The sequence below is a fragment of the Macaca mulatta genome, chromosome 2 (assembly GCF_049350105.2).
Source record: "Macaca mulatta isolate MMU2019108-1 chromosome 2, T2T-MMU8v2.0, whole genome shotgun sequence".
NCBI classification, from domain to species: domain Eukaryota; kingdom Metazoa; phylum Chordata; class Mammalia; order Primates; family Cercopithecidae; genus Macaca; species Macaca mulatta.
The window spans coordinates 2353803-2378655 of NC_133407.1; the positions used below are offsets into that span (position 1 = coordinate 2353803).

General features: G+C 42.7%; 1 protein-coding gene across 5 annotated transcripts in view; it reads left to right on the forward strand.

The window, feature by feature from the left end:
• Nucleotides 1–24141, forward strand: part of PAK2 (p21 (RAC1) activated kinase 2) — a 94478-nt gene extending 70337 nt beyond the window's left edge. For 4 of the 5 annotated variants that reach the window (XM_077990786.1, XM_077990788.1, XM_077990789.1 and 1 more), the window contains 8 exons: nucleotides 1488–1551; nucleotides 3867–3915; nucleotides 4395–4507; nucleotides 6107–6224; nucleotides 9693–9792; nucleotides 13331–13527; nucleotides 20660–20797; nucleotides 21621–24141. In XM_077990786.1, the coding sequence (XP_077846912.1) occupies nucleotides 1488–1551; nucleotides 3867–3915; nucleotides 4395–4507; nucleotides 6107–6224; nucleotides 9693–9792; nucleotides 13331–13527; nucleotides 20660–20797; nucleotides 21621–21707 (866 nt within the window). In that variant the 3' untranslated portion in view covers nucleotides 21708–24141. 5 annotated transcript variants of the gene reach the window in all.
• Nucleotides 24142–24853: the final 712 nt, after the last annotated feature.

Below are 24853 nucleotides of genomic sequence, written 5' to 3' on the forward strand. Positions count from 1 at the left end.
AATCTCTGCCTCTCCGGTTCAAGCGTTTCTTCTGCCTCAGGCTCCCGAGTAGCTGGGACTACAGGCACGCACCACCACACCCTGCTAATTTTTGCATTTTTAGTAGAGATGGAGTTTCACCATGTTGGCCAAGCTGGTCTCAAACTCCTGACCTCAGGCATGAGCCACCACACCCAGCCTACTCTGTTACTCTATGGGCATATAAGAATTATTTTAGGAGAGCTGCTACTTTAAAAAAAAAAAAAAAATTAACTGGAATCCTGATCGTCATCATTCAGTTTTGACCTTTAGCTATCACATCCCCAGTCTTTTTGGTTTCTTTTTGCCTTAGCCTCTTATTATTGCTCCTGTTCTTTGCTTGTTGACTTGAGGTTGGGTACCTACATAAAATTATTTATGTGAGTTTCCTTGATATGGTCCTGTCCTTTTTTACCTTGACAAGGCAAGTGAAAATGTAATGTGATTTTTCTTATATTTTGACTTACTAGTAATAAGAATATAAGTTATGATTTTCTGTCCAACTTCCTAATTTTTTTTTTGAGACGGAGTCTTGCTGTCTCCCAGGCTGGAGTACAGTGTTGCGATCTCAGCTCACTGCAAGCTCCGCCTCCCGGGTTCACGCCATTATCCTGCCTCAGCCTCCCAAATAGCTGGGACTGCAGGCGCCCACCACCACGCCCAGCTAACTTTTTGTATTTTTTTTCAGTAGAGATGGGGTTTCCCCGTGTTAGCTAGGACGGTCTCTATCTCCTGACCTCGTGATCTGCCCGCCTCGGCCTCCCAAAGTGCTGGGATTATAGGCGTGAGCCACCGTGCCCAGCCCCAACTTCCTGATTTTAAAATATGTTTCTTGCGACTTTGAACTTTCCTAAAACAAACATATGATTAGTTTATGTGAGAGCATAGTAATTGTTATGCTAACAGGTGGTTTTCTAAATATATTGAAAGGTAGATGATATGTATACTGGAGGAGTCAGAAAGACCATCTAGGGTTTAGATAGCCTTTATTATTTACAATACTAAGTAGTCTCAAACTTATCTATTAATAGATATATTCAAATATACCTATTTCTATATTCAAATATATCTTTTATATTCAAATATGTCTGTTTCCTTGAGATTACCTGATTCTAAAGCTGAACATGTGAGAACCTAATTAATCTCTGACAGACTGGTACAGTCTTTCCAAAATGTGACCATTATTGAGCGAATGATGAGTTAGGAGGTCTCACCTCATGGAAATAATGTGTCTTCTTGTTTCTGATACTTTAACTTTTAATGTGTCTTGTTTCTGATACTTTTAAACTTTTATTATGTATTTAAGTTTCTTTAGTGTTTTGTGTTTGAAACCTGTTATTTTTGAAACTTAATGTTATGTTTGAAAATCACTTATAAAAGCAGTGGCATTTATTAAAAGGAATAATAATATCAAAATCAATTTACACTTAAAATGCTTGACTGAGCTTCCAGCTTTTTGTTTATTCTAGGAACTATTGTGAGCATAGGTGACCCTAAGAAAAAATATACAAGATATGAAAAAATTGGACAAGGGTAAGTATTCATGACTGTATTATCATAATATTCAATATTCAGTATTTCCTGGTTTTATAGCATGATATTTATTTTGCCTGCTGACATTGAGCACTTATGTAGTAGTCTGTGAGTGGTACCCTTGGGGGATTTGTGTAAATAAATAATGCAGTTATTTGTAGATGCTGTTAAAAAACTGTACTAGTTGTTAGCAGCGATTGTGTGTCATTTTTTCTTTTTCTTTTTTTTTTTTTTTTTTTTTGAGACGGAGTCTCACGCTGTTGCCCAGGCTGGAGTACAGTGGCGCGATCTCGGCTCACTGCAAGCTCCGCCTCCCGGGTTTACGCCATTCTCCTGCCTCAGCCTCCTGAGTAGCTGGGACTACAGGCGCCGCCACCTCGCCCGGCTAATTTTTTGTATTTTTAGTAGAGACGGGGTTTCACTGTGGTCTCGATCTCCTGACCTTGTGATCCGCCCGCCTCGGCCTCCCAAAGTGCTGGGATTACAGGCTTGAGCCACCGCGCCCGGCCTTCATTTTTTCTTAAGTGTCATTTCCCATCCGTGATAAAGAATTAGTTAGAGGGGGCCGGGCGCGGTGGCTCAAGCCTGTAATCCCAGCACTTTGGGAGGCCGAGACGGGCAGATCACGAGGTCAGGAGATCGAGACCATCCTGGCTAACCCAGTGAAACCCCGTCTCTACTAAAAAATACAAAAAACTAGCCGGGCGAGGTGGCGGGTGCCTGTAGTCCCAGCTACTTGGGAGGCTGAGGCAGGAGAATGGCGTAAACCCGGGAGGCGGAGCTTGCAGTGAGCTGAGATCCAGCCACTGCACTCCAGCCTGGGCGACAGAGCAAGACTCTGTCTCAAAAAAAAATAAAGAGTTAGAGGGAAGAATTGCCCACAAAATATATTTAAAAGACAGTAAGAATATTTACTTCAGGATTATAAGCAATAAAAAAATGCATTTAAATCATGTCATTGAGTATCGACTTTTGAGTCTACTCATCTTCTGATTTTGTTCTGTAATTTGTATTTTTAAAGTGTACTAACTAAACTCCTTTTTTCTGTTGCTTCGAAGCAAATAAACACCTTAAATCTTTAATGTTATTAAACTCTGGAAAGCATTCAGTGAATTTACAGTGAGGGCTTAAGCCATTTTTGAAAACTTCCATATGAATTCCTTCCTTCCTTCCCTTCTCTCTCTTTTTTTTTTTTGGTGAAGTCTCAGTCTGTCACCAGGCTGGAGTGCAGTGAAACAATCTCAGCTCACTGAAGCCTCTGCCTCCTGGGTTCAAACAGTTCTTCTGCCTCAGCCTCCCAAAGTGTTGGGATTACAGGTGTGAGCCACTGCACCAGGCCTGAATTTCTTCCTAACAGCTAAATTCAATTGCAGCACTGGTTTTGTGAAAGAGAATTGAAGATTATCTTATTATTTTTGAGCATGAATGAACAAGCAATGCCTATCCATATGGATGACCATCACAAATCCAGTATTGAGTAACAAAAGCAAGTTGCAGGATAATATGTGAAATGAAACTATATGACTTTAAAAATTAGGCAGGCCGGGCGCGGTGGCTCACGCCTGTAATCCCAGCACTTTGGGAGGCCGAGGCGGGTGGATCACCAGGTCAGGAGATCGAGACCATCCTGGTGAACACGGTGAAACCCCATCTCTACTGAAAATACAAAAAACATTAGCCGGGCGTGGTGGCGGGCGCCTGTAGTCCCAGCTTCTAGGGAGGCTGAGGCAGGAGAATGGCGTGAAACTGGGAGGAGGCGGAGCTTGCAGTGAGTGGAGATTGTGCCACTGCATTCCAGCCTGGGCGACAGAGGGAGACTCCGTCTCAAAAAAAAAAAATTAGGCAAAGTATATTTTATAGGGATAAACATCTGTGTCCTTTGTAGTTAAAAGTATGGAGAAATGCATGAAAATGATGAACATCAAATACAGGATAAACACCAAATACAGATCACCTTTGGGAGGAAGGAGACTGCTGTTGGAAAGGGCTCATGGGAATCTTCAAATTATTTATAGTTCTTTGTATCTTAATCAGGGAAGTGTATCCATAAGTATATGTTACATATATTTTTTCTTGATCTTTTTTCCCTACATTTTTGTAGGTCTGAAATATTTCAAACATAAGTTTTGGCCATGAGGATTGTCTCTTTTTCTTCCCCCACCCCCTTTCCTCGTGTTTTTGCTTTTACTCCTTTTAAGCATGTTAGGTCGTCACTGTTCTTTAATTCTTTTTCAGTTGCTTGAAGTGTAAAGTCTTTGGATATTGTAAATGCTGGTGATTTGTCAACCTTAAATCTGGCTGTTTTCTCCCTCTAGGGCTTCTGGTACAGTTTTCACTGCTACTGACGTTGCATTGGGACAGGAGGTAGCTACTTTGTCATAATCCTGGATGTTACCATTATTTTGTCATATAGGTGGAAACTAGATAAAGCTGGGAAGAATCACTAGGACTCTCTTTTAAGTTGAACATGTTGTAAGGATTGCTCTACGTGTTTTTATAGCACTTCTGTCATTAAGGGGAACAAAGAAGGAATTTTGAGTTTAATGTCATAAATAAGCAAGTATTTAAAAATTGTTTTCTCAGCTCAAGTGAAAAGAGGATTAATTCTTAGTGTTGGACTGACTGTGGGTGTATTAACTTCAAGATAAATCTAAAACTGTTTAGGCTCTATACATTACAAAGCATTGTGCAGAGGCAATGTGCAAGTAAAAGTACCACCTATGAGTAATAGCATTGTATAATATAATATACATGCCGTAAAGTAAGTTATTAACTGCTTGGTGTTTGTAATTTTTTAAGAGAATTCGTAAACCTGATTTTTTTCAATCCTGTTTTCATTATAGGTTGCTATCAAACAGATTAATTTACAGAAACAGCCAAAGAAGGAATTGATCATTAATGAGATTCTGGTGATGAAAGAATTAAAAAATCCCAACATAGTTAACTTCTTGGACAGGTAAATATGATTATTTCTTAAACATTGGGATAAAAATGTAGAAATTTTAAGTCTCATGGTTTGGGGGCTGGCTAGCCACTTTAGAATAAACTGTCAATGCTGAGAAATAAGAGGAGAGGTAAAAATAGCACACTGCAGTTTTAGAAGGTCCTTCTCTACAAGGATATCACTTGGCAAGTGAGAGAAGGCAGTTAAATGAAGGCCATAGCTGGTGGTGTTTATATTCATTGCAAATGACCTGAAGTGAAAACATGAATGGTTGGCTGTGATTCATGTCGTGACTGACAGGGGACTGGTCATATGGTTTTTAAACTTGTAGATCAATTTTTATTTCAAATGCTATCCTTTATGGACAAATTGTATGTCTATCAAAACCTCATTTAGTTTAGGAATTAATGTTAAATAACAGACCAAAAAGCAGAATAGAAAATGATGCATATTGGCCAGGTGCAGTGGCTCACACCTGTAATCCCAGCTACTCAGGAGGCTGAGGCAGGAGAATCGCTTGAACCAGGGAGGTGGAGGTTGCAGTGAGCTGAGGTCGCACCACTGCACTCCAGCCTGGGCAACGCAGTGAGACTCCTTCTCAAAAAAAAAAAGAAAATGATGTATATTACTACAACTGCGCTTGAAAAAGCAGTCACATATACGAATGAGAGAAGATTAGTTGAAAATGACAACAGTGGTTTTATTGAAGATAGAGGTGATTATAGGTGATTTTCTTCCATATTTAAATTTGTTTAGAATAAGGAAATGATAATACATTTCGAGACTTTAGCCCTAGTTATGGAGAACATGTTCATAGAAATAAACTTTTCAGGCCAGGCACAGTGGCTCATGCCTGTACTCCCAGCACTTTGGGAGGCCAGGGCAGGTGGATCATGAGGTCAGGAGATCGAGACCATCCTGGCCAACATGGTGAAACCCCGTCTCTACTAAAAATACAAAAATTAGCTGGCCATGGTGCCACGCACCTGTAGTCCCAGTTACTCCGGAGGCTGAGGCAGGAGAATTGCTTGAACCCAAGAGGCGGAGGTTGCAGTGAGCCGAGATCGCGCCACTGCACTCCAGCCTGGCAACAGAGCAAGACTCCATCTCAAAAAAAAATAAAAAATAAACTTTTCAGGTACAGTTCCCTGCTTTTTGAAATAACATTTCAAGTCAGCATAGTAGGGTGGTTAAGATAAGCCATGGGCTTTGGAATCGTTGATGCTTGGCTTCAGATTCTGGTTCTGTCACTTACTATTAATAGCTATGTGACCTTGGATGAGTCACGAACCTCTCCAAGCCTTTGTCTCTTTATCTCTAAAACGGGACTAGTAATTTCTATATTGTAGGATTATTTTAATCAGAATGAATCTGTGTGCATACTCACACTACAGTTGTGGGCAAACTGTAACTTAAAAATGATTCAGGGTCATAACCTCAGTTATTTTTCTGTGCTGTTACATAGCAGCTTTCCAATTTTCTTCCTAACTCTCAAGCTACCAGCCCTCTAGTTTCATTGTTAGGGTGTTTAATATTTGAATTCTTCAACATAGGATACCATGTGTTTAGAAAAAATGTAAGTGTGAGTGTATTTGGTATGTGTATTTTTAGTTACCTGGTAGGAGATGAATTGTTTGTGGTCATGGAATACCTTGCTGGTGGATCGCTCACTGATGTGGTAACAGAAACCTGCATGGATGAAGCACAGATTGCTGCTGTATGCAGAGAGGTAGGTGTGCCTCCTCCTTGATACGTTATGGTGATATGTGGTTAGCAAGAAGTGAACAAAAGGAACTTTTTCTGCACAGTTAATTGTTATTGTGGGAAGTGCTTTCTCTGTACACATTCTCTACAAGTTACTCCATCCCCATACCATTTCATCCTACACAGGCATTTCAGCCCTTTCCTTCAGGTATAAGATAATTTGGGAATGAATTGTGGACCTTTGAAGATCCAGATTCACAAGGAAATTCCGGTAGAGTGATGACGATCATTTACCATCCAAACAGGACACTTTTGAGAGTAAAAGGGTGTATACCATTAGAAATACACCGCTCAGCTGGAAGTGGTGGCTCATGCTGGTAATCCTAGCACTTTGGGAGGCCGAGGCAGGCAGATTCCCTGAGGTCGGGAGTTTGAGACCAGCCTGGGAAACATGGTGAAACCCCATCTCTACTAAAAATACAAAATTAGCTGGGCGTGATGGCGCGTGCCTGTAATCCCAGCTACTCGGGAGGCTGAGGCAGGAGAATCGCTTGAGCTGGGGAGGGAGACATTGCAGTGAGCTGAGATCGTGCCACAGCACTCCAGCCTGGCGACAGAGCGAGAGTCTGTCTCAAAAAAAAAAGAGGCCAGGCGCAGTGGCTCATGCCTGTAATCCCAGCGCTTTGGAAGGCCGAGGCAGGCGGATCACAAGGTCAAGAGATAGAGGCCATCCTGGCCAACATGGTGAAACCCCATCCCTACTAAAAATACAAAAATTAACTGGGTGTGGTGGTGCATGCCTGTAATCCCAGCTACTCAGGAGGCTGAGGCAGGACAATCACTTGAACCCAAGAGGTGGAGGCTGCAGTGAGCCGAGATCGCGCCACTGCATTCCAGCCTGGCGACAGAGCAAGACTGTCTCAAAAAAAAAGAAAGAAAGAAATGCACCACTCAACAGTGGAAACTAGAACTATCTCAGGTGAAGCAGGACACTTACTCGCCTTAAGTATCAATAAGTCTGTGCCTAGCTTCATTGAGTTCACTAATGGTGAAGAAACTGGTTATTTCTTTATATTCATTAATGAATTTCTAGACATACTATTAGCTTAAGCCAGTAGAATTCTGCCAAATTGCCAATTTAAGCCAAAAATAGGCCTTCTTTTTCCCACCTATATCTCAGCTTTTTCTACAGGTAAGTTTTGGGCTAATGGTTTGCTTATTGTCATTGAAATTTCTAATATCATAGGAATCACTGTCACAAAGGGCAGAATTTTAAGCTTGTAGGACTGTATTGTGTTTTCTGTGATTTGGCTTCAACAGTTCTTCAGGGACATGTGAATTACAAACTTTGTTCATGTAAGGATGATACATATATATTTCCCTTTTCCATCTGTCATCTTAAGGTGTTAAAAATATTCTTTGAGGCCGGGCGTGGTGGCTCAAGCCTGTAATCCCAGCACTTTGGGAGGCCGAGATGGGTGGATCACGATGTCAGGAGATCGAGACCATCCTGGCTAACCCGGTGAAACCCCGTCTCTACTAAAAAATACAAAAAAACTAGCCGGGCGAGGTGGCGGGCGCCTGTAGTCCCAGCTACTCGGGAGGCTGAGGCAGGAGAATGGCGTAAACCTGGGAGGTGGAGCTTGCAGTGAGCTGAGATCCGGCCACTGCACTCCAGCCTGGGCGACAGAGCGAGACTCCGTCTCAAAAAAAAAAAAAAAAATTCTTTGAAAATTTTAATTCTGAATTATGTTCTACCTGAGGAATAGTACCTCTTTGGTTGAAGGGAGGAAATAAGAACTCTTGAATAGAATATTAATAGCATATGATATTCCTTAACAATGGATGCTTGGTCACTGGAAAGCTGATAAAAACAATAATTTACCTATTTATACTTAATTTTGTTTTTTCTACAGATTTCTTTGTAATCTATATAAAAATTAATTTTGGGAGTTCCTCTAATTTGAGTTTTCTTTTGTGTGCCAGAACTTTTTAATTGTGACAGTTTTCTTTCTATTTATTTGTACAAATATTTTCTGGAGCTTTGTATCTGATTATTTCCTGGTAAATATATTGTGGTGTAACACCCAATTTGTCTGTTTTTCCTTGAATGAATAGTAGAAGATTTTGGATGAGATTTTTAGTTGTGCTGACTTTGTTCTCCTGTGATGGGAGTAAGAAATAAAAGCACAGCCAACTTATACCCGTAGTTTATATTCAAAAACACCAGAGTGGGCAGATGTTTTAAACGTCATCTCGTTCTCGTTTGTAAGGAAGTGAAGAGTTTGCGCCTACTTTGTGACTCGGTGCTCTCTGGAATATGGTGTAAGGGGAAAGCTATTCTTTCGTCATTCATGTCCAAGTTGTAGATGCAGCTGAATTAAAATCCGTCACTGAAGAAGAACATCTTGTCTCTGGTGAACAGCCAGATGGAAGCGGCCACCCAGAATCTTACCGCTTCTCAGTGGCTCACATTGACTAGCCTTCGAGTATCTCTCATTCAGATGGGAATGATCAAGTTTTTTTCATTACTGTTGAAATGATTTCTGAAGAGCCTGTGCATGTTTACTAAGTGTTGTATACCTTTAGGCATTTAAACCTGAAAGAGGCAATTTTTTATTGTTGTTTTGTTTTGAGACTAAGTCTCGCTCTCTTACCCAGGCTGGAGTGCAGTGGCACAATCTCAGCTTGCTGCAACCTCCGCCTCCTAGATTCAAGGGCTTCTCCTGCCCCAGCCACCCGAGTAGCTGGGATTACAGGCCTGAGGCACCACACCTCACTAATTTTTCTTTCTTTCTGTCTTTTTTTTTTTTTCCAAGATGGAGTCTTGCTCTGTCTCCCAGGCTGGAGTGCAGTGACGCGATCTCGGCTCACTGCAACCTCTGCCTCCCAGGTTCAAGCAATTCTGCTACCTCAGCCTTCTGAGTAGCTGTGGTTACAGGTGTGTGCCACCACACCCAGCTATTTTCTTTGTATTTTTAGCAGACACAAGGTTTCATCATGTTGGCCCAGCTGGTCTGGAACTGCTGACCTCAGATGATCCACCTGCCTTGGTCTCCCAAAGTGCTGGGATTACAAGAGTGAGCCATCACACCTGGCTAATTTTTGTATTTTTTAGTAGAGATAGGGTTTTGTTATGTTGGCCAGGCTGGTCTTGAACTCCTGCCCTCAAGTGATCTACCTGCCTTACCCGGCCAGGAGGCAAGAAATTATACAGACCCAGCTCAAGAGTGTCCCTGAGTAAGATCAGAGGATAGGAGGGCATCTACTAACCTTTCAAAAAATTTTATTTTCTTATATAAAACTTGAAGGAGGAGATATAATTACTTTTCATAACTTTGTATATAAGACAGGATGTTTTCTCTTTATAACTAAAAGTATTGGTGGGTCTTTTCTGGGTACTGGAAGCAGTGCTCAGGCCATAACTACTGTACGGGAACCTCCCTGTGTCTTTTCGGGGCTGTTTCATGAATAGGTGTTTTCTTCTGTTCAGTGCTTGCAGGCGTTGGAGTTTTTACATGCTAATCAAGTGATCCACAGAGACATCAAAAGCGACAATGTCCTTTTGGGAATGGAAGGATCGGTTAAGCTCAGTGAGTAACAAATGGACAAACCACTGTTTTTTATTTTAAGTTTCTGCCTTTTGTTTAATTAAAAACTTTTCTTGACCATTGCAAGGATTAATAATGATTTAATATAGGAAGAGGTAAGACCTTTGAAAACTGAGTGATACTCTGAGGGTTTTAACTAATCAGTGCCAGAGAAAGGACTAGCTAGATAAGACATTACCTAATAATTACCACTAGATGCGACGTTTTTAGGTAATGTCTTTTCTTTTGAGACGGAGTTTTGCTCTTGTCACCCAGGCTGGAGTGCAACAGCGCGATCTCGGCTCACTGCAACCTCCGCCTCCTGGGTTGAAGCAATTCTCCCACCTCAGCCTTCTGAGTAGCTGGGATTACAGGCGCGCCCCACCACACCCATCTGATTTTTGTATTTTTAGTAGAGATGGAGTTTCTCCACGTTGGTCAGGCTGGTCTCGAGCTCCTGAACTCAGGTGATCTGCCCGCCTCAGTCTCCCAAAGTGCTGGGATTACAGGCGTGAGCCACCATGCCCGGCCATGATTGCTTATTTTTAAGTAATCTTAATGGGCATGCTCTCATTCATTTTTGATGAATACACATGCAACTGAATTAAACTTTTGAATGACATTTTTTTTTTCCTGGCTCTGCCATTTACTCGGTGAATAACCTTGGATAAGTTGTTTTTGTGCCTCCGTTTTCCTATTTGTAAAATGGGAATAATTGTAATAATAAATGTACCTTTCTCGTAGGGTTACCATGAGGATTAAATATTTTGATTCTTATAAGGTACTTAAACAGTACCTGGGTTGTTTTAAGTACTCATTTTAGCTATAAATATTATTTGACCTAACTGTTACTCTTTTAGAATTCTCTCCTGTAGAATTTCTGAACTTACATACCACAGTAAGTATAAGGATGTTCTCTGCAATATTGTAAAGAAAAACCAAAACTATCTTAAGCGTTGAGCAGTAAGAGAATAAATTAAATAGATTATTATATTTTTATATTCTGTGTAGTTTTTTTTGTTTGTTTGTTTGTTGTTTTTTTTTTTTTGTTTTGAGACGGAGTCTCACTCTGTCACCCGGGCTGGAGTGCAGTGGCACGATCTCCGCTCACTGCAAGCTCTGCCTCCCGGGTTCACGCCATTCTCCTGCCTCTGCCTCCAGAGTAGCTGGGACTACAGGTGCCCGCCACCACACCCGGCTAGTTTTTTATATTTTTAGTAGAGACAAGGTTTCACCATGTCAGCCAGGATGGTCTCGATCTCCTGACCTCGTGATCCACCTGCCTGGGCCTCCTAAAGTGCTGGGATTACAGGCGTGAGCCACTGCGCCCAGCCCTCTGTGTAGTTTTTAAGATGAGGCAGGCCAGGTGCAGTGGCTCACGCCTGTAATCCCAGCACTGGCCGGGCGCGGTGGCTCAAGCCTGTAATCCCAGCACTTTGGGAGGCCGAGGCGGGCGGATCATGAGGTCAGGAGATCGAGACCATCCTGGCTAACACGGTGAAACCCCGTCTTTACTAAAAAAATACAAAAAAAAAAAAAACTAGCCGGGCGAGGTGGCGGGCGCCTGTAGTCCCAGCTATTCGGGAGGCTGAGGCAGGAGAATGGCGTAAACCCGGGAGGCGGAGCTTGCAGTGAGCTGAGATCCGGCCACTGCACTCCAGCCCGGGCGACGAGACTCCGTCTCAAAAAAAAAAAAAAAATCCCAGTACTTTGGGAGGCCGAGGCAGGTGGATTGCTTGAGCCCAGGAGTTCGAGACTAGACTGAGCAACATGGCAAGACTCCATCTCTACTAAAAATACAACAGTTAGCTGGGCATGGTGGCAGACGCCTCTAATCCCAGCTACTTGGGAAGCTTGAGCACAGGAGGCAGAGGTTGCAGTGAGCTGAAATTGCTCTACTGCACTTAGCATGGGCAACGTGAAACGCTGTGACAAAAAATTTAAAAATAAAAAATGTTGAAGTAGGCAGATAAATGTACTGATACGGAAAGGTCTCTTTAAAAAAAAGGTTTTACAAAAGTTTACAGAATATCCTGATTGATAATGCAAACCAAACAGTTCATAGATTTTATTCATGCATATATGTACATGCGTAACCAACAGTCTAAAGCTTACAAATCTAAATTTTAACAGTAGTCACATATGGAGTAGAATGGGTTGAACAGCATAAGAAAGAATTCTAAATACGAATCCTGACTTTTCCACTAAATTAATATTGAGTACTACACCAGGCGTCCTGCGCCTCTGTTCCGGGTGAGATGGCTGAGAAGGTAGCAGGGGCGGCGAACTCATCGCTTGGTGCAGTTCAGTGTGTTCTTTTTCTAGGCTCTCTGCTGAGATGATGGATGTTTAGTGACTCTAGCTTCTGTTTTTTTTTTTTTTTTTTTGAGATGGAGTCTCGCTCTGTCGCCCAGGCTGGAGTGCAGTGGCTGGATCTCCACTCACTGCAAGCTCCGCCTCCCGGGTTCACGCCATTCTCCTGCCTCAGACTCCCGTGTAGCTGGGACTACAGGCGCCCGCCACCTCGCCCGGCTAATTTTTGTATTTTTAGTAGAGACGGTGTTTCACCGTGTTAGTCAGGATGGTCTCGATCTCCTGACCTCGTGATCCGCCCGTCTCGGCCTCCCAAAGTGCTGGAATTACAGGCGTGAGCCACCGCGCCCGGCCTGCTTCTGTTTGTTTTATTCAAAAACAGTTTACAGCTGGGTGTGGTGGCTCCCACTTGTAATCTCAACACTTTGGGAGGCCAAGGTATGAAGATCCCTCCCTGTGTTGCCCAAGAGTTCAAGACCAGCCTAGGCAACATAGGGAGACTCCCTCTCTACAGGAAATTTTAAAAATTAAACAGAATTCAAAGACAAAGTGGTTTCCGTGGCCTGACCTTCCACCTTTGCCTGATCACTGCCTTTAGTTTCGGTGTCTGCCTTCGCTTACTTGTTCATGGACCTCTTTCAGTTCTCTTAGATTTTTTAGGAGAGGCCGGGCGCTGTGGCTAACGCCTGTAATCCCAGCACTTTGGGAGGCCGAGGTGGGAGGATCACGAGGCCAGGAGATCGAGACCATCCTGGTCAACACGGTGAAACCCCGTCTCTACTAAAAATACAAAAATTAGCCAGGCGCGGTGGTGGGCGCCTGTAGTCCCAGCTACTCCAGAGGCTGAGGCAGGAGAATGGCGTGAACCCGGGAGGCGGAGCTTGCAGTGAGCCGAGATTGCGCCACTGCACTCCAGCCAGGGAGACAGACGGAGACTCCGTCTCAGAAAAAAAAAAAAAAAAAAAGATTTTTTAGGAGAGAATGAATTATTCAGAATAAAAGGCCTCCTGATAATTTGGACTCTGTGACAAGTAAAAGTAAAATGTGAGAGTGTGTTACATCATGAAAATATTTTTAAACTCATTCTGGTTTACTTTATTAATAAAATCCTTAAAAACAAGAGGCTGAAGAGTCAAAATATAATTAATTACATCATCTGAAGTGAACTCCTTTGTTAAAACGATCTGTGGAAACCATTAACTCTGTTCTGTTTTGTTTTGTTTTGTAGCTGACTTTGGTTTCTGTGCCCAGATCACCCCCGAGCAAAGCAAACGCAGTACCATGGTCGGAACCCCATACTGGATGGCACCAGAGGTGGTTACACGGAAAGCTTATGGCCCCAAAGTCGACATATGGTCTCTGGGTATCATGGCTATTGAGATGGTAGAAGGAGAGCCTCCATACCTCAATGAAAATCCCTTGAGGGTAAGATCAATTAAACACCAGCCTTGTAAATATTTTTCTTGAATTTAAAGTAGAAAGTTGATAAAACCTAGTCTCTGCCCCTAACTCTTCATCTGAAAATCATTTGCTTTCTGAGTCACAAATTAATGTGCTAGGTGAAGACTTGGTAGGTTTTTAGTAGTAAGCTGTATTGTTTTGTATTTTACATAGGAAGTTTGGAGCACCTGCCTCTAAACCTTCTCCTTCTTTTATGTTTTAAGATTTTTTGAGACAGGGTCCCACTCTGTTGCCTAGTCTAGAGTGCAGTGGCGCAATCTCAGCTCACTGCAACCTCCACCTCTCAGGTTCAAGCAATCCTCCTACCTCAGCCTCCCAAGTGGCTGGAACTGTGGGTGTGCGCCACCACACCCAGCTGATTTTTGTATTTTTATAGAGACGGGGTCTCTCCATGTTGGGTCAGGCTGGTCTCAAACTCTTGACCTCAGTTGATCCACCCACCTTGGCCTCCCAAAGTGCTGGCATTACAAGTGTGAGCCACTGTGCCTGGCCACTTCTTTTTCTTTTAAATTACCATATGTGGTTCGACATTATCACTTATTAAGGAAATGTAAATCAGAACCTCAACAATCAGTGGCTGAGGCAAGAGAATTGCTTGAACCCAGGAGGTGGCAGTTGCCGTGAGCCAAGGTGGCCAAGGGCTACTGCACTCCAGCCTGGGCGACAGGGTGAGACTCTATCTCAGAAAACAACAACAGCAAAAAACCCACCCCAACAGGATAACACTTCCAACTACTAGAATTGTTATACTCAAAAAGACAATAATAAATGTTGGTGGCCAGGTGCGGTGGCTCACACCTGTAAACCCAGCACTTTGGGAGTCCGAGGTTGGGAGTTCAAGATCAGCCTGACCAACATGGAGAAACCCCATCTTTACTAAAAATACAGAATTAGCTGGGTGCGGTGGTGGGCACTTGTAATCCCAGCTACTTGGGAGGCTGAGGCAAGAGAATCGCTTGAACCCGAGAGGCAGAGGTTGCAGTGAGCCAAGATCGCACCACTGCACTCCATCCTGGGCAACAAAGCAAAACTCTGTCTCCATAAATAAATAAATAAATGTTGGTGAGAAGATAAACTGGAACCCTTGTTCATTGCAAAATATAAAATGGTACATCTGCCTTAGAAAACAATTTGACAATTCTGTATGAAGTGAATACTGGATTACCAGATGACCTAAGAGTTCCTCTGCTGGGTACAGACAGCAGAGCCAAGAGAATTACAATCATACATCCATACAAAAGCCTGCATGCAGCCTCAATTATTTCCACTAAAAATGGAAATAATTCAAACCTGCTGAACAGTGGAATATTATTTGGTCATAAGAAGGAAGTGCCAATCTGTGTTGCAGCACTGAGCCTTCAAAGTATGGTGCTAAGTGAAAGAAACTGAGTAACAGATGGCAGTAGATTCTGGCCCTCTGTATCCTGAATGCTTTTCATCCCGTTGCCAAAGATTCCAGTTCATGTGCGCAGTTAAAGTACTTCTCTAGAGGTGATTAATTAGGGTACTTTTCAGAACGATGTTTAAAGTCCTCTAATTTCATTCATTCATTTAGCCAGTATTGATTTGAGTACCTGCCGTGTGCTAAGCACTAAAAAGGCTGTCTAAAAGAACCCACACAAATTCCTGCTCTTACAGAACTTATATTCTAATGGGAAAAGAGAGAAAAACCAAATAAACAGAATAATGTGTAATATATTGAAGAATGGACTCTTGAGTGCTGAGACTGGCAGGAAGGAGGTTAGGGCGTTTACTTTCAAAAGGTGCTTGGAGAGCTGGGCACAGTGGCTCGTGCCTGTCATCCCAGTATTTTGGGAGGCCAAGGTGGGAGGATTTCTTGAGCCTAGGAGTTCAAGGCCAGCCTAGGCAACATAGTGAGACCCCATCTCTACAAAAAAAATTTTAAAAATTAGCCAAGCATGTTAGTGTGTGCCTGTAGTCACAGCTAACTGGGACCATCCCGCCTCAGTGGGTGGGTCACTTGGGCCCAAGGAAGATGAGGCTGCCGTGAGCTGTTCTCACATCACTGCACTCCAGCTTGGGTGACAGCTAGGCCCTGTCTCCAAAAAAATACAATAAAAATAAATTTTAAAATTAAATCAAAAGCATGCATAGGGAGGGCTTCACTGAGGTGAGGTGACATTTGGACACAGGAAGTGCGAGAGTGATACTTACCTAAGGGGAAAGGATTCTAAACAGAAGGCACAGCACGTGCAAAAGCCCTAAAGCAGGAGCGTGCCTGGTGTATCAAGAGGTGATGACGGACCTCAGCATAGCTGGCCTCTGCTGAACAAACAGCAAGAGGTGGCGGTCGATCTGCAGAGAAACCAGGCCAGGCTGTAGTGCCTTATGAGACCCTTGGAAGGATTCTGGCTTTTACTGGAGGCCAGATGGGGAAACTGTTAGAGAGATTTGAGTGGAGGAGTAAGTTGGTCTCCTTAGGTTTTAATAGGATTGCCCTGGCTACTTTGTTGAGAGATTCTTGAGGAAGGCAAAGGCAGAGCAGAAGACCAGTTAGGAGGCTGATGTAATGATTCAGGCAAGCAGTGATGATAGCCTCGACTAGGACGGTATCAGCGGAGGTGGTAAAAAGTGGTGGGATTCTGGATGTATTTTGAAAGAGGAGTCTACATGGGAGAGAGAAGACCAACGGGATCTGTTCCCAAGTAACTTAACTGCTTTCCTGTACAAAGCTGAAGAATATTACAGGACTGCGCCCACAGCCAGGAGTGCGCTTAGGCTTCAGAAGAGGCTCGCCTCCAGTGGCCTTCACTGTGACAAAAAGGTATATTTGAACCCCAGTGAGACTGGTGAAATCACCAGCGCCAGCTCCTATCAGCAGATCCAGAAGCTTTCCAAAGATGGGCTGATCTTCTGCACGCCTGTGACTATCCATTCCCAGGCTGGATCCCCCGCCCCCCGCAAAAAAAAAAAAAAAAAACCCTTGGTCGGGCGCGGTGGCTCACGCCTGTAATCTCAGCACTTTGGGAGGCTGAGGTGGGCGGATCACTTGAGGTCAGGCGTGACCAGCCTAACATGGTGAAACCTTGTCTCTACTAAAAATTCAAAAATGAGCCAGGCGTCGTGGCGGGCTCCAGTATTCCCAGCTACTCAGGAGGCTGAGGCGGGAGAATTGCTTGAAACTGGGCGGCAGAGAGATTCTGTCTCAAAAACAAAAAAACCGGCCGGGCACGGTGGCTCAAGCCTGTAATCCCAGCACTTTGGGAGGCCGAGACAGGCGGATCACGAGGTCAGGAGATCGAGACCATCCTGGCTAACACCGTGAAACCCCGTCTCTACTAAAAATACAAAAAACTAGCCGGGCGAGGTGGCGGGCGCCTGTAGTCCCAGCTACTCCGGAGGCTGAGGCAGGAGAATGGCCTAAACCCGGGAGGCGGAGCTTGCAGTGAGCTGAGATCCGGCCACTGCACTCCAGCCCGGGCTACAGAGCAAGACTCCGTCTCAAAAAAAAAAAAAACAAAAAAACAAAAAAACCACCTTGGCCCACAGGCATATGGGCATAACTGCTAATGCACAAATTACCAAAAAGGCAACATGGATGAGGAAGACGAGAATTCCGTCCCAGCTGCTCAGAAGACACTGTGAATCCACGAAGATTGGCCTTTACATGTACATGAAGTGAAGGGGGGACATGTTCAAAAACAAGCAGGTTCTTTGGGAACTGATTCCATGCTGAATATAGACAAGGCCTCAAGAAGCTTCTGGTTGACCAGGCCAGGGCACGTGGGTCTAAGACCAGGAAAGCACTGGTCCAAGAAGGAGAAAGTCATTAAGACTGTCCCAGGAGGAAGAAACTAAGAATAAAGGTCTCCCTCTCTTGTCTATACATAGCGGATCTTGGTGATTACATAGATCCAGTCATTCAAATAAAACAAGATTTTATCTGCCTAAAGGGGGGAAAAAGCATATTTGTAGGAATACAGAAGTAGCCAGGACCCAGCAAGCACCCAGACATCCAGTCAAAGTTTACCAGATAGGCAAAGGAGCAGGTGAATGCAGACTATAATGAGAAAAACATCCAGTCAACTGAAACAGACACAGAACTGGCACAGATAAAAGAATTACCACACAAGCTCATTAAAACAGTCTTACAACTGCATTTCAGTTGTAAGAACTTTAAATGCATATTGCTTAGTGAAAGAACCCAGTCTAAAAAGGCTACGTATTGTTTCAACTAGAGAGAGTAAAAATGAAAACGATCAGTGGCTATGGGGTTTGGCAGGGCCGGAGGGTAGAGAGGAGGAGTAGATGAAGCACGGGGAGTTTTTTGGGCACTGAAGTTACTTTGTATGATATTATAATGGTGGACACTGGACAGTGTTCATTTTCAAAACCCATGGAACAACTAGGCACGGTGGTGCACACCCGTAGTCCCCGCTACTTGAAAGGCTGAAGCAGGAGCATCTCTTGAGCCCAGGAGTTCAAGGCCAGTCTGGGCAACATATCGAGACTGCATAAGAAAACTAAAAACAAAACAAAAAAAACCGTAAGACTATATAATGTAATACACAGTGAACCCTAATGTAAACTGAGGGCTTTAGTTTAATAGAAACGTATCAGTATTGGTTCATTAGTAACAAGTGTCCCATAGTGTAATAATGCAGATAATAGTAACACTCCACATGAGGGAGGCTGCGTGTGGGAACTCTGTACTCTCTGCTCAATTTCCTGTAAACCTAAAACTTCTAAAAAAAAAAAAATAGTCAATTAAAAATAATAATTCAGGACCAGGTGCAGTGGCTCACACCTGTAATCTCAGCACTTGGGAGGCCAAGGTGGGCAGATCCCTTGAGGTCAGGAGTTTGAGACCAACCTGGCCAACGTGGTGAAACCCCGTCTCTACTAAAAATACAAAAATTAGTCGGTCATAGTGGTGCCTGCCTGTACCTCCAGCTACTCAGGAGGCTGAGATGCGAGAATTGCTGGAACCCGGGAGGCAGAGGTTGCCGTGTGCTGAGATCATGCCACTGCACTCCAGCCTGGGCAACAGAGCGAGACTGTGTCTCAAAAGAAAAATAGGCTGGATGCAGTGGCTGACACCTGTAATCCCAGCATTTTGCGAGGCCAAGGCAGGTGGATCACAAGGTCGGGAGTTTAAGACCAGCCTGTCCAACATAGTGAAATGCTGTCTCTACTGAAGATACAAAAAAATTAACTACTCGGAAGACTGAGGCAGGAGAATCGCTTGAACTCAGGAGGTGAAGGTTGCATTGAGCTGAGATCGCACCATTGCATTCCAGTCTGGGCCACAGAGCCAGACTCTGTCTCAAAAATAAATAAGTTAATTAAATGTATAGAACTGTAGAGGAAATAATTAGAACTACATAAGGATTTTCTAAAGGGAGTTGATTAAATTAGGAAACATTCATATAAGGCAGTGTTTACTTAAGCCATTACAGTAGTTTTATAGATCTAGGTAGTTACTAGTAATGATGACCTGGGATAATTTGGTTTTGGTTTTTATTTTTGAGACAGAGTCTTGCTCTGTTGCCCAGGCTGGAGTTCAGGGTGCAATCTCCACTCACTGCAACCTCCACCTCCCACATTCAAGCGTTCTGCCTCAGCCTCCCAAGTAACTGGAACTACAGGCGTGTGCCACCACACCCAGCTAATTTTTTTTTTTTTTTTGAATTTTTAGTAGCAATGGGGTTTTGCCATGTTGCCCAGCCTGGTCTCGAGCTCCTGAGCTCAGGCAATCCACTTGTCTCAGCATCTTAGAGTGCTAGGATTACAGGCATGGGCCACCATGCCCAGCCTAATTTTTTTTTTAAGTCTTCACAAATCTCATTTTTTAAAATGATACGTATGACTTGAAAAAAATTTGAGGGCCGGGCGCGGTGGCTCAAGCCTGTAATCCCAGCACTTTGGGAGGCCGAGACGGGCGGATCACGAGGTCAGGAGATCGAGACCATCCTGGCTAACACGGTGAAACCCCGTCTCTACTTAAAAATACAAAAAACTAGCCGGGCGAGGTGGCGGGCGCCTGTAGTCCCAGCTACTCGGGAGGCTGAGGCAGGAGAATGGCGTGAACCCGGGAGGCGGAGCTTGCAGTGAGCTGAGATCCGGCCATTGCACTCCAGCCTGGGCGGCAGAGCGAGACTCCGTCTCAAAAAAAAAAAAAAAAAAAATTTGAGAAAACTAAGCAGGATGATCAATGGTGAGATTGTGGTTATTTTTAATTATTAACATTTTTTATTTTTTAAAGCAATATGGACTGGGCACAGTGGCTCACGCCTGTAATCCTAGCACTTTGGGAGGCCGAGGCAGATGGATCACTTGAAGTCAAAAGTTCAAGACCAGCCTGACCAATATGGTGAAACCCCATCTCTACTAAAAATACAAAGATTAGCTGGTCATAGTGGCATCTGTAATCCCAGCTATTCCGGAGGCTGAGGCAGGAGAATCACTTGAACCCGGGAGGCAGAGGTTGCAGTGAGCCAAGATTGCACCACTGCACTCCAGCCTTGGTGACAGAGTGAGACTCTGTCTCAACAAAAAAACAAAACAAAACAAAAGCAATATGCATCGCATTTATAACTAAAGAAAAACCAAATGTGAATCTGATTTTGGAAGAATAATTTAGAGAAATGTAACATCTAAAAATAAGAGGAAAGTATCAAATCTAAATTTAAATGAGATAATGATAAGCCCAGTTTAGTATTTTATGATGATTTTCTTTAAAGAAGAAAAGTTCATAGACTTTATTCATGGCTCTGTGACTGTGCTGAGCTATCCTTTTCTTTTTTTGAGACAGAGTCTCTCTCTGTTGCCCAGACTGGAGTGCAGTGGCCGGATCTCGGCTTACTGCAACCTCTGCCTCCTGGGTTCACGCCGTTCTCCTGCCTCAGCCTCCCGAGTAGCTGGGACTACAGGCGTCCGCCATCACGCCCGGCTAATTTTTTTGTATTTTTAGTAGAGACGGGGTTTCACCGTATTAGCCAGGGTGGTCTCGATCTCCTGACCTTGTGATCCACCTGCCTCAGCCTCCCAAAGTGCTGGGATTACAGGCGTGAGCCACCGTGACCGGCCGTGCTGAGCTATCTTAAGTGGATCAAAGATGTTCTTCTATTTTTAGGCCTTGTACCTAATAGCAACTAATGGAACCCCAGAGCTTCAGAATCCAGAGAAACTTTCCCCAATATTTCGAGATTTCTTAAATCGATGTTTGGAAATGGATGTGGAAAAAAGGGGTTCAGCCAAAGAATTATTACAGGTAAATTTAAAAATGATTTCATTTGGGGGAATAGTTGACTCTTTTGGTAACCAACAGAAAATTTTCCTAGGGCTAATAATTAGATTTCACTATTCATTGATCACTAGCGGTATGGCAGCTGCTGCAATTTAGGGTTTCATCCTAGCATTCTGAGCAAACTAACACAGGAACAGAAAACGAAACACCGCATGTTCTCATAAGTGGGAGTTGAGCAATGAGTTGGACACAGGGTGGGGAACATCACACACGGGGGCCTGTCATGGTGCAGGGGGGAGGGGGGAGGAATAGCATTAGGAGAAATACCTAATGTAAATGATGAGTTAATGGGTGCAGCACACCAACATGGCACATGTATACATATGTAACAAACCTGCACGTTGTGCACATGTACCCTAGAACTTAAAGTATTAAAAAGGGGGGTTCATCTGCTGGGATTAAAATTCTGACAATACCACAGTGTGCAGTTTGTGCATAGTATCAATCCTCAGACCTGTTTACAGTCTGCGCCTAGTGTCGGTCCTCGGACCTGTTTACAGTCTGCGTGTAGTGTCGGTCCTCGGACCTGTTTACAGTCCTCAGACCTGTTTATTGCTGGCTTGCGTATATTTGTGTATATTTGTCAAACTGAAATGATTCTGCTTTCATTCAACTCTGAAAGTAATGCATTGATTATGTTAGTCTTATGAAGGTGTTAATATGTGTTTAGTTTATTAAATAAATTATGATTGACAAGTAGTCTTTGGGGCTTAATTGAACAAAATTATTTTGTTTCTAACCTGATGAATAGCACTTACACATTTATTTTTCCCCTTCTTTCTGGCAGCATCCTTTCTTGAAACTGGCCAAACCATTATCTAGCTTGACACCACTGATCATGGCAGCTAAAGAAGCGATGAAGAGTAACCGTTAACATCACTGCTGTGGCCTCATATTCTTTTTTCCATTTTCTACAAGAAGCCTTTTAGTATATGAAAATTATTACTCTTTTTGGGGTTTAAAGAAATGGTCTGCATAACCTGAATGAAAGAAGCAAGTGACTATTCTCTGAAGACAACCAAGAGAAAATTGCAAAAAGAAAAGTATGACTTTTATATGAACCCCTTCTTTAGGGTCCAAAAGGAATTGTGGACTGAATCACTAGCCTTAGGTCTTTTCAGCAAACAGCCTATCAGGGCCATTTATCATGTGTGAGATTTGCATTTTACTTTGCTGACTTTGTTGTAATAGATCCCATTCATTGTCCCCTTTGGGGTATTTCCAATACTTGAATGGCAGATTGGAGTTTTTCAGAGTATTTGTTTATCTGCTAGTCTTTCTCTCCTTCATAGCTTTCCTTTCCCTGGACTTGCTCCTTTTGAGTTGCTTTTGAGTTTCTCATGCCTAGGCAAGTGTAATAGAAATTATGTAGCTCCTTCTGTTGGCAAAGGAGCTCTATATAGTTTCACTTTGTATAAAAGTTAGGACCAGCTGTTGTTACATGTAATATTTTAGTTCAGAACTTGACCTGAAGGAAGGGAAGAAGAGTGTGTGATTTTTACCTTTTTTAACAAATGTGAAAAAGTCAGTTTTAGAAATTTCGTGGTAGTAAGTTTGGCATTTGTTACATGTATAGAGAGAAGACTAATAATCTCTATTTATAACTAAATCATTGAGATAGAAAAAGATTCCCATTGACTGTAGACTTCTTCCCATTTTGTCTTCCCTTCTGCCTGTTTCCCCTTCAGGTTTGGCTCCAGGAACCAAAGTGATTTGTTCCTTGTTCCAACCTGGACTTTATGACTTTGGTTAGTGCCCTACCTTCCTCTTCTCTCCTTTCCCCCTTCAATTTGGAAATAAATTTCTGTATATGTTGCAATTTTAGATTTAGGTTTGTTCTTTTTGTTTTTCCTTAATCCTCTCTCACCTCACAGATACTCCCTCCCATGGCAAATAACATAATAACCAGTGAATTTTCGGAACTTAAAATTAGGTTTTTTCCACTTAAAGGAGAAAAATATTTGGGACTAGCAGAGGCAGAGTGAGAGATGTGGACCTTGGTGAGCTCTGATATAGTGAGAAGAGATTATACTCATGAAGGAGAATGTTTGTGTTACAGAGAAGCAGCTGATAGCAAATCGGCCGTGGGCGCATTGCCCGGGGTCATCATCAGTGTGGCATTGTCTGTGAGAACTTGAGTGACAGTATTTCTTGTGAATTTATAGATCATTTGAGATGTTGAGTTACTTTTTTTTTTTTTCCAAATAAGTAGAGACTATTATAAAAAACGAGAAAGGAAAATGAAATGTGCGTGTTGATAGCAATAATTTGTTTCTTTTAAAGATTCTAAAAGGTCTGAGACCTGTAGCATTAATTATTTGAGTGCCCTCCTTTCTCCCCTCCCCTCCCTTTCTCCTCTCTTCTCTGCTTTCCTCTCCTCTTCTCCTCCTTTATTCGTAGTTTTGCTTTTGGAGTAGGTGTTGTTCAAGTATCAGTGGTTTGGTTCTGGCATTTTGTTCCCACCATCCCCTTCCCCCATGAACTTCCCCCCTGCTTCCCATCCTGCAGTATAAATCATGAATAAAAAATCATTTTGCTGTTGTAGTATACATTGGGGAAACTAGAAGGGTTTTATTTCCATTATTTTATTCCCGCTATATCTATGTTAAGATACAATTATAAGGAGAGAAGTGACTTTTTCATTGATTAGGCAAGAAGGTTTTCAGAAAAATGAGTAAAATAATTAATGAAACATATTTAGAGCACTTAATGGTCTCTGTTTTCAATATAATTCTTGATTTCATTTTTCTCTGGAATATATTGGCCTTCTACAGCTATTACTGAATTACAGAAACTGGTTTACTTCTGGCAGAAAGCTGCAGTGCCACCTGAGTTCCACATTTTAACTTTCTGTGTAAACAGCTGGATGGATTGTGATAAAGAAGATGCTACCAATGAAATAGAAAACCACCTAGATGAGAAGACTGTGATCCTCGTGCCCTCAGAGGCACTTCCCTCCTAAGTCAAAGACCATCCTCATTGACTGTGTGCCAATGCCTCGTTTCAGGCTTGTGACTCAACAAAGGGCTTTTCCATTGATAGAAGCAGTTTGGGATTTGTAGTTACAGCTTCTTCGATAGTTACCTGCACGTCCATTGCTGGCAACTGACTTCAGTCATTAAAACCTGGCTCTTTGGTTAAGGGAGCTACACTGTGGTTTATTCTTAAGTTACGTGGATAAACTAACCTCTAACAGAAATATACTTTGGTTAATTTTGAAATGTGTCATTTTTAAACAAAATCTTAAAAGCAATACAGAATTGTGATTAATTTTAAATTAAAACATTCAGAACTTGTTGAAAGAAAAATTATATCTGAATCAAGATTCATGATTTTTATTTTTTATTTTTATTTTTATTTTTTGATACAGTCTCACTCTGTCACCCAGGCTGGAGTGCAGTGGTGTGATCTCAGCTCACTGCAACCTCCGCTTCCTGGGTTCAAGCAATTCTCGTGCCTCAGCCTCCTGAGTAGCTGAGACCACAGGTGCACGCCACCACACCCAGCTAATTTTTTGTATTTTTAGTAGAGACAGAGTCTCAACATGTTGTCCAGGCTGATCTCCAACTCCTCAGCTCAGGCAGTCTGCCCACCTTGACCTCCCAAAGTGCTGCAATTACAAGCGTGAGCCACTGCGCCTGGCCTCATGTTTTTTAAATAATTGCCTTTTATATCCCCCCTTTTTGTCATCACTTTAGAATGAAAATTCTCATTTAAATCTAAAAGTTACCTTAATAGTCCTCTTGTGTTATTAGGACAGTATTATTATAGTACTTATTTATTTTATTTTAGACTTAAAGTTATCTTCTCTTTTTCTTTTTTCTTCTGCTGCTTTTAGGGACAGTTAAAACTGGGAAACTATGAAACATGGAACATTTTATCCTACCTAGAATAGTAAACGAGTAATTGTGCAGCATAAGACACCAAGGCTAATACAACTCTATCTTCATGTATTGAGTGCCTGGCACATAGTATTAATTCTCTTCCCTTTAACATATAAATGTTAAGCTGCTTACAGTC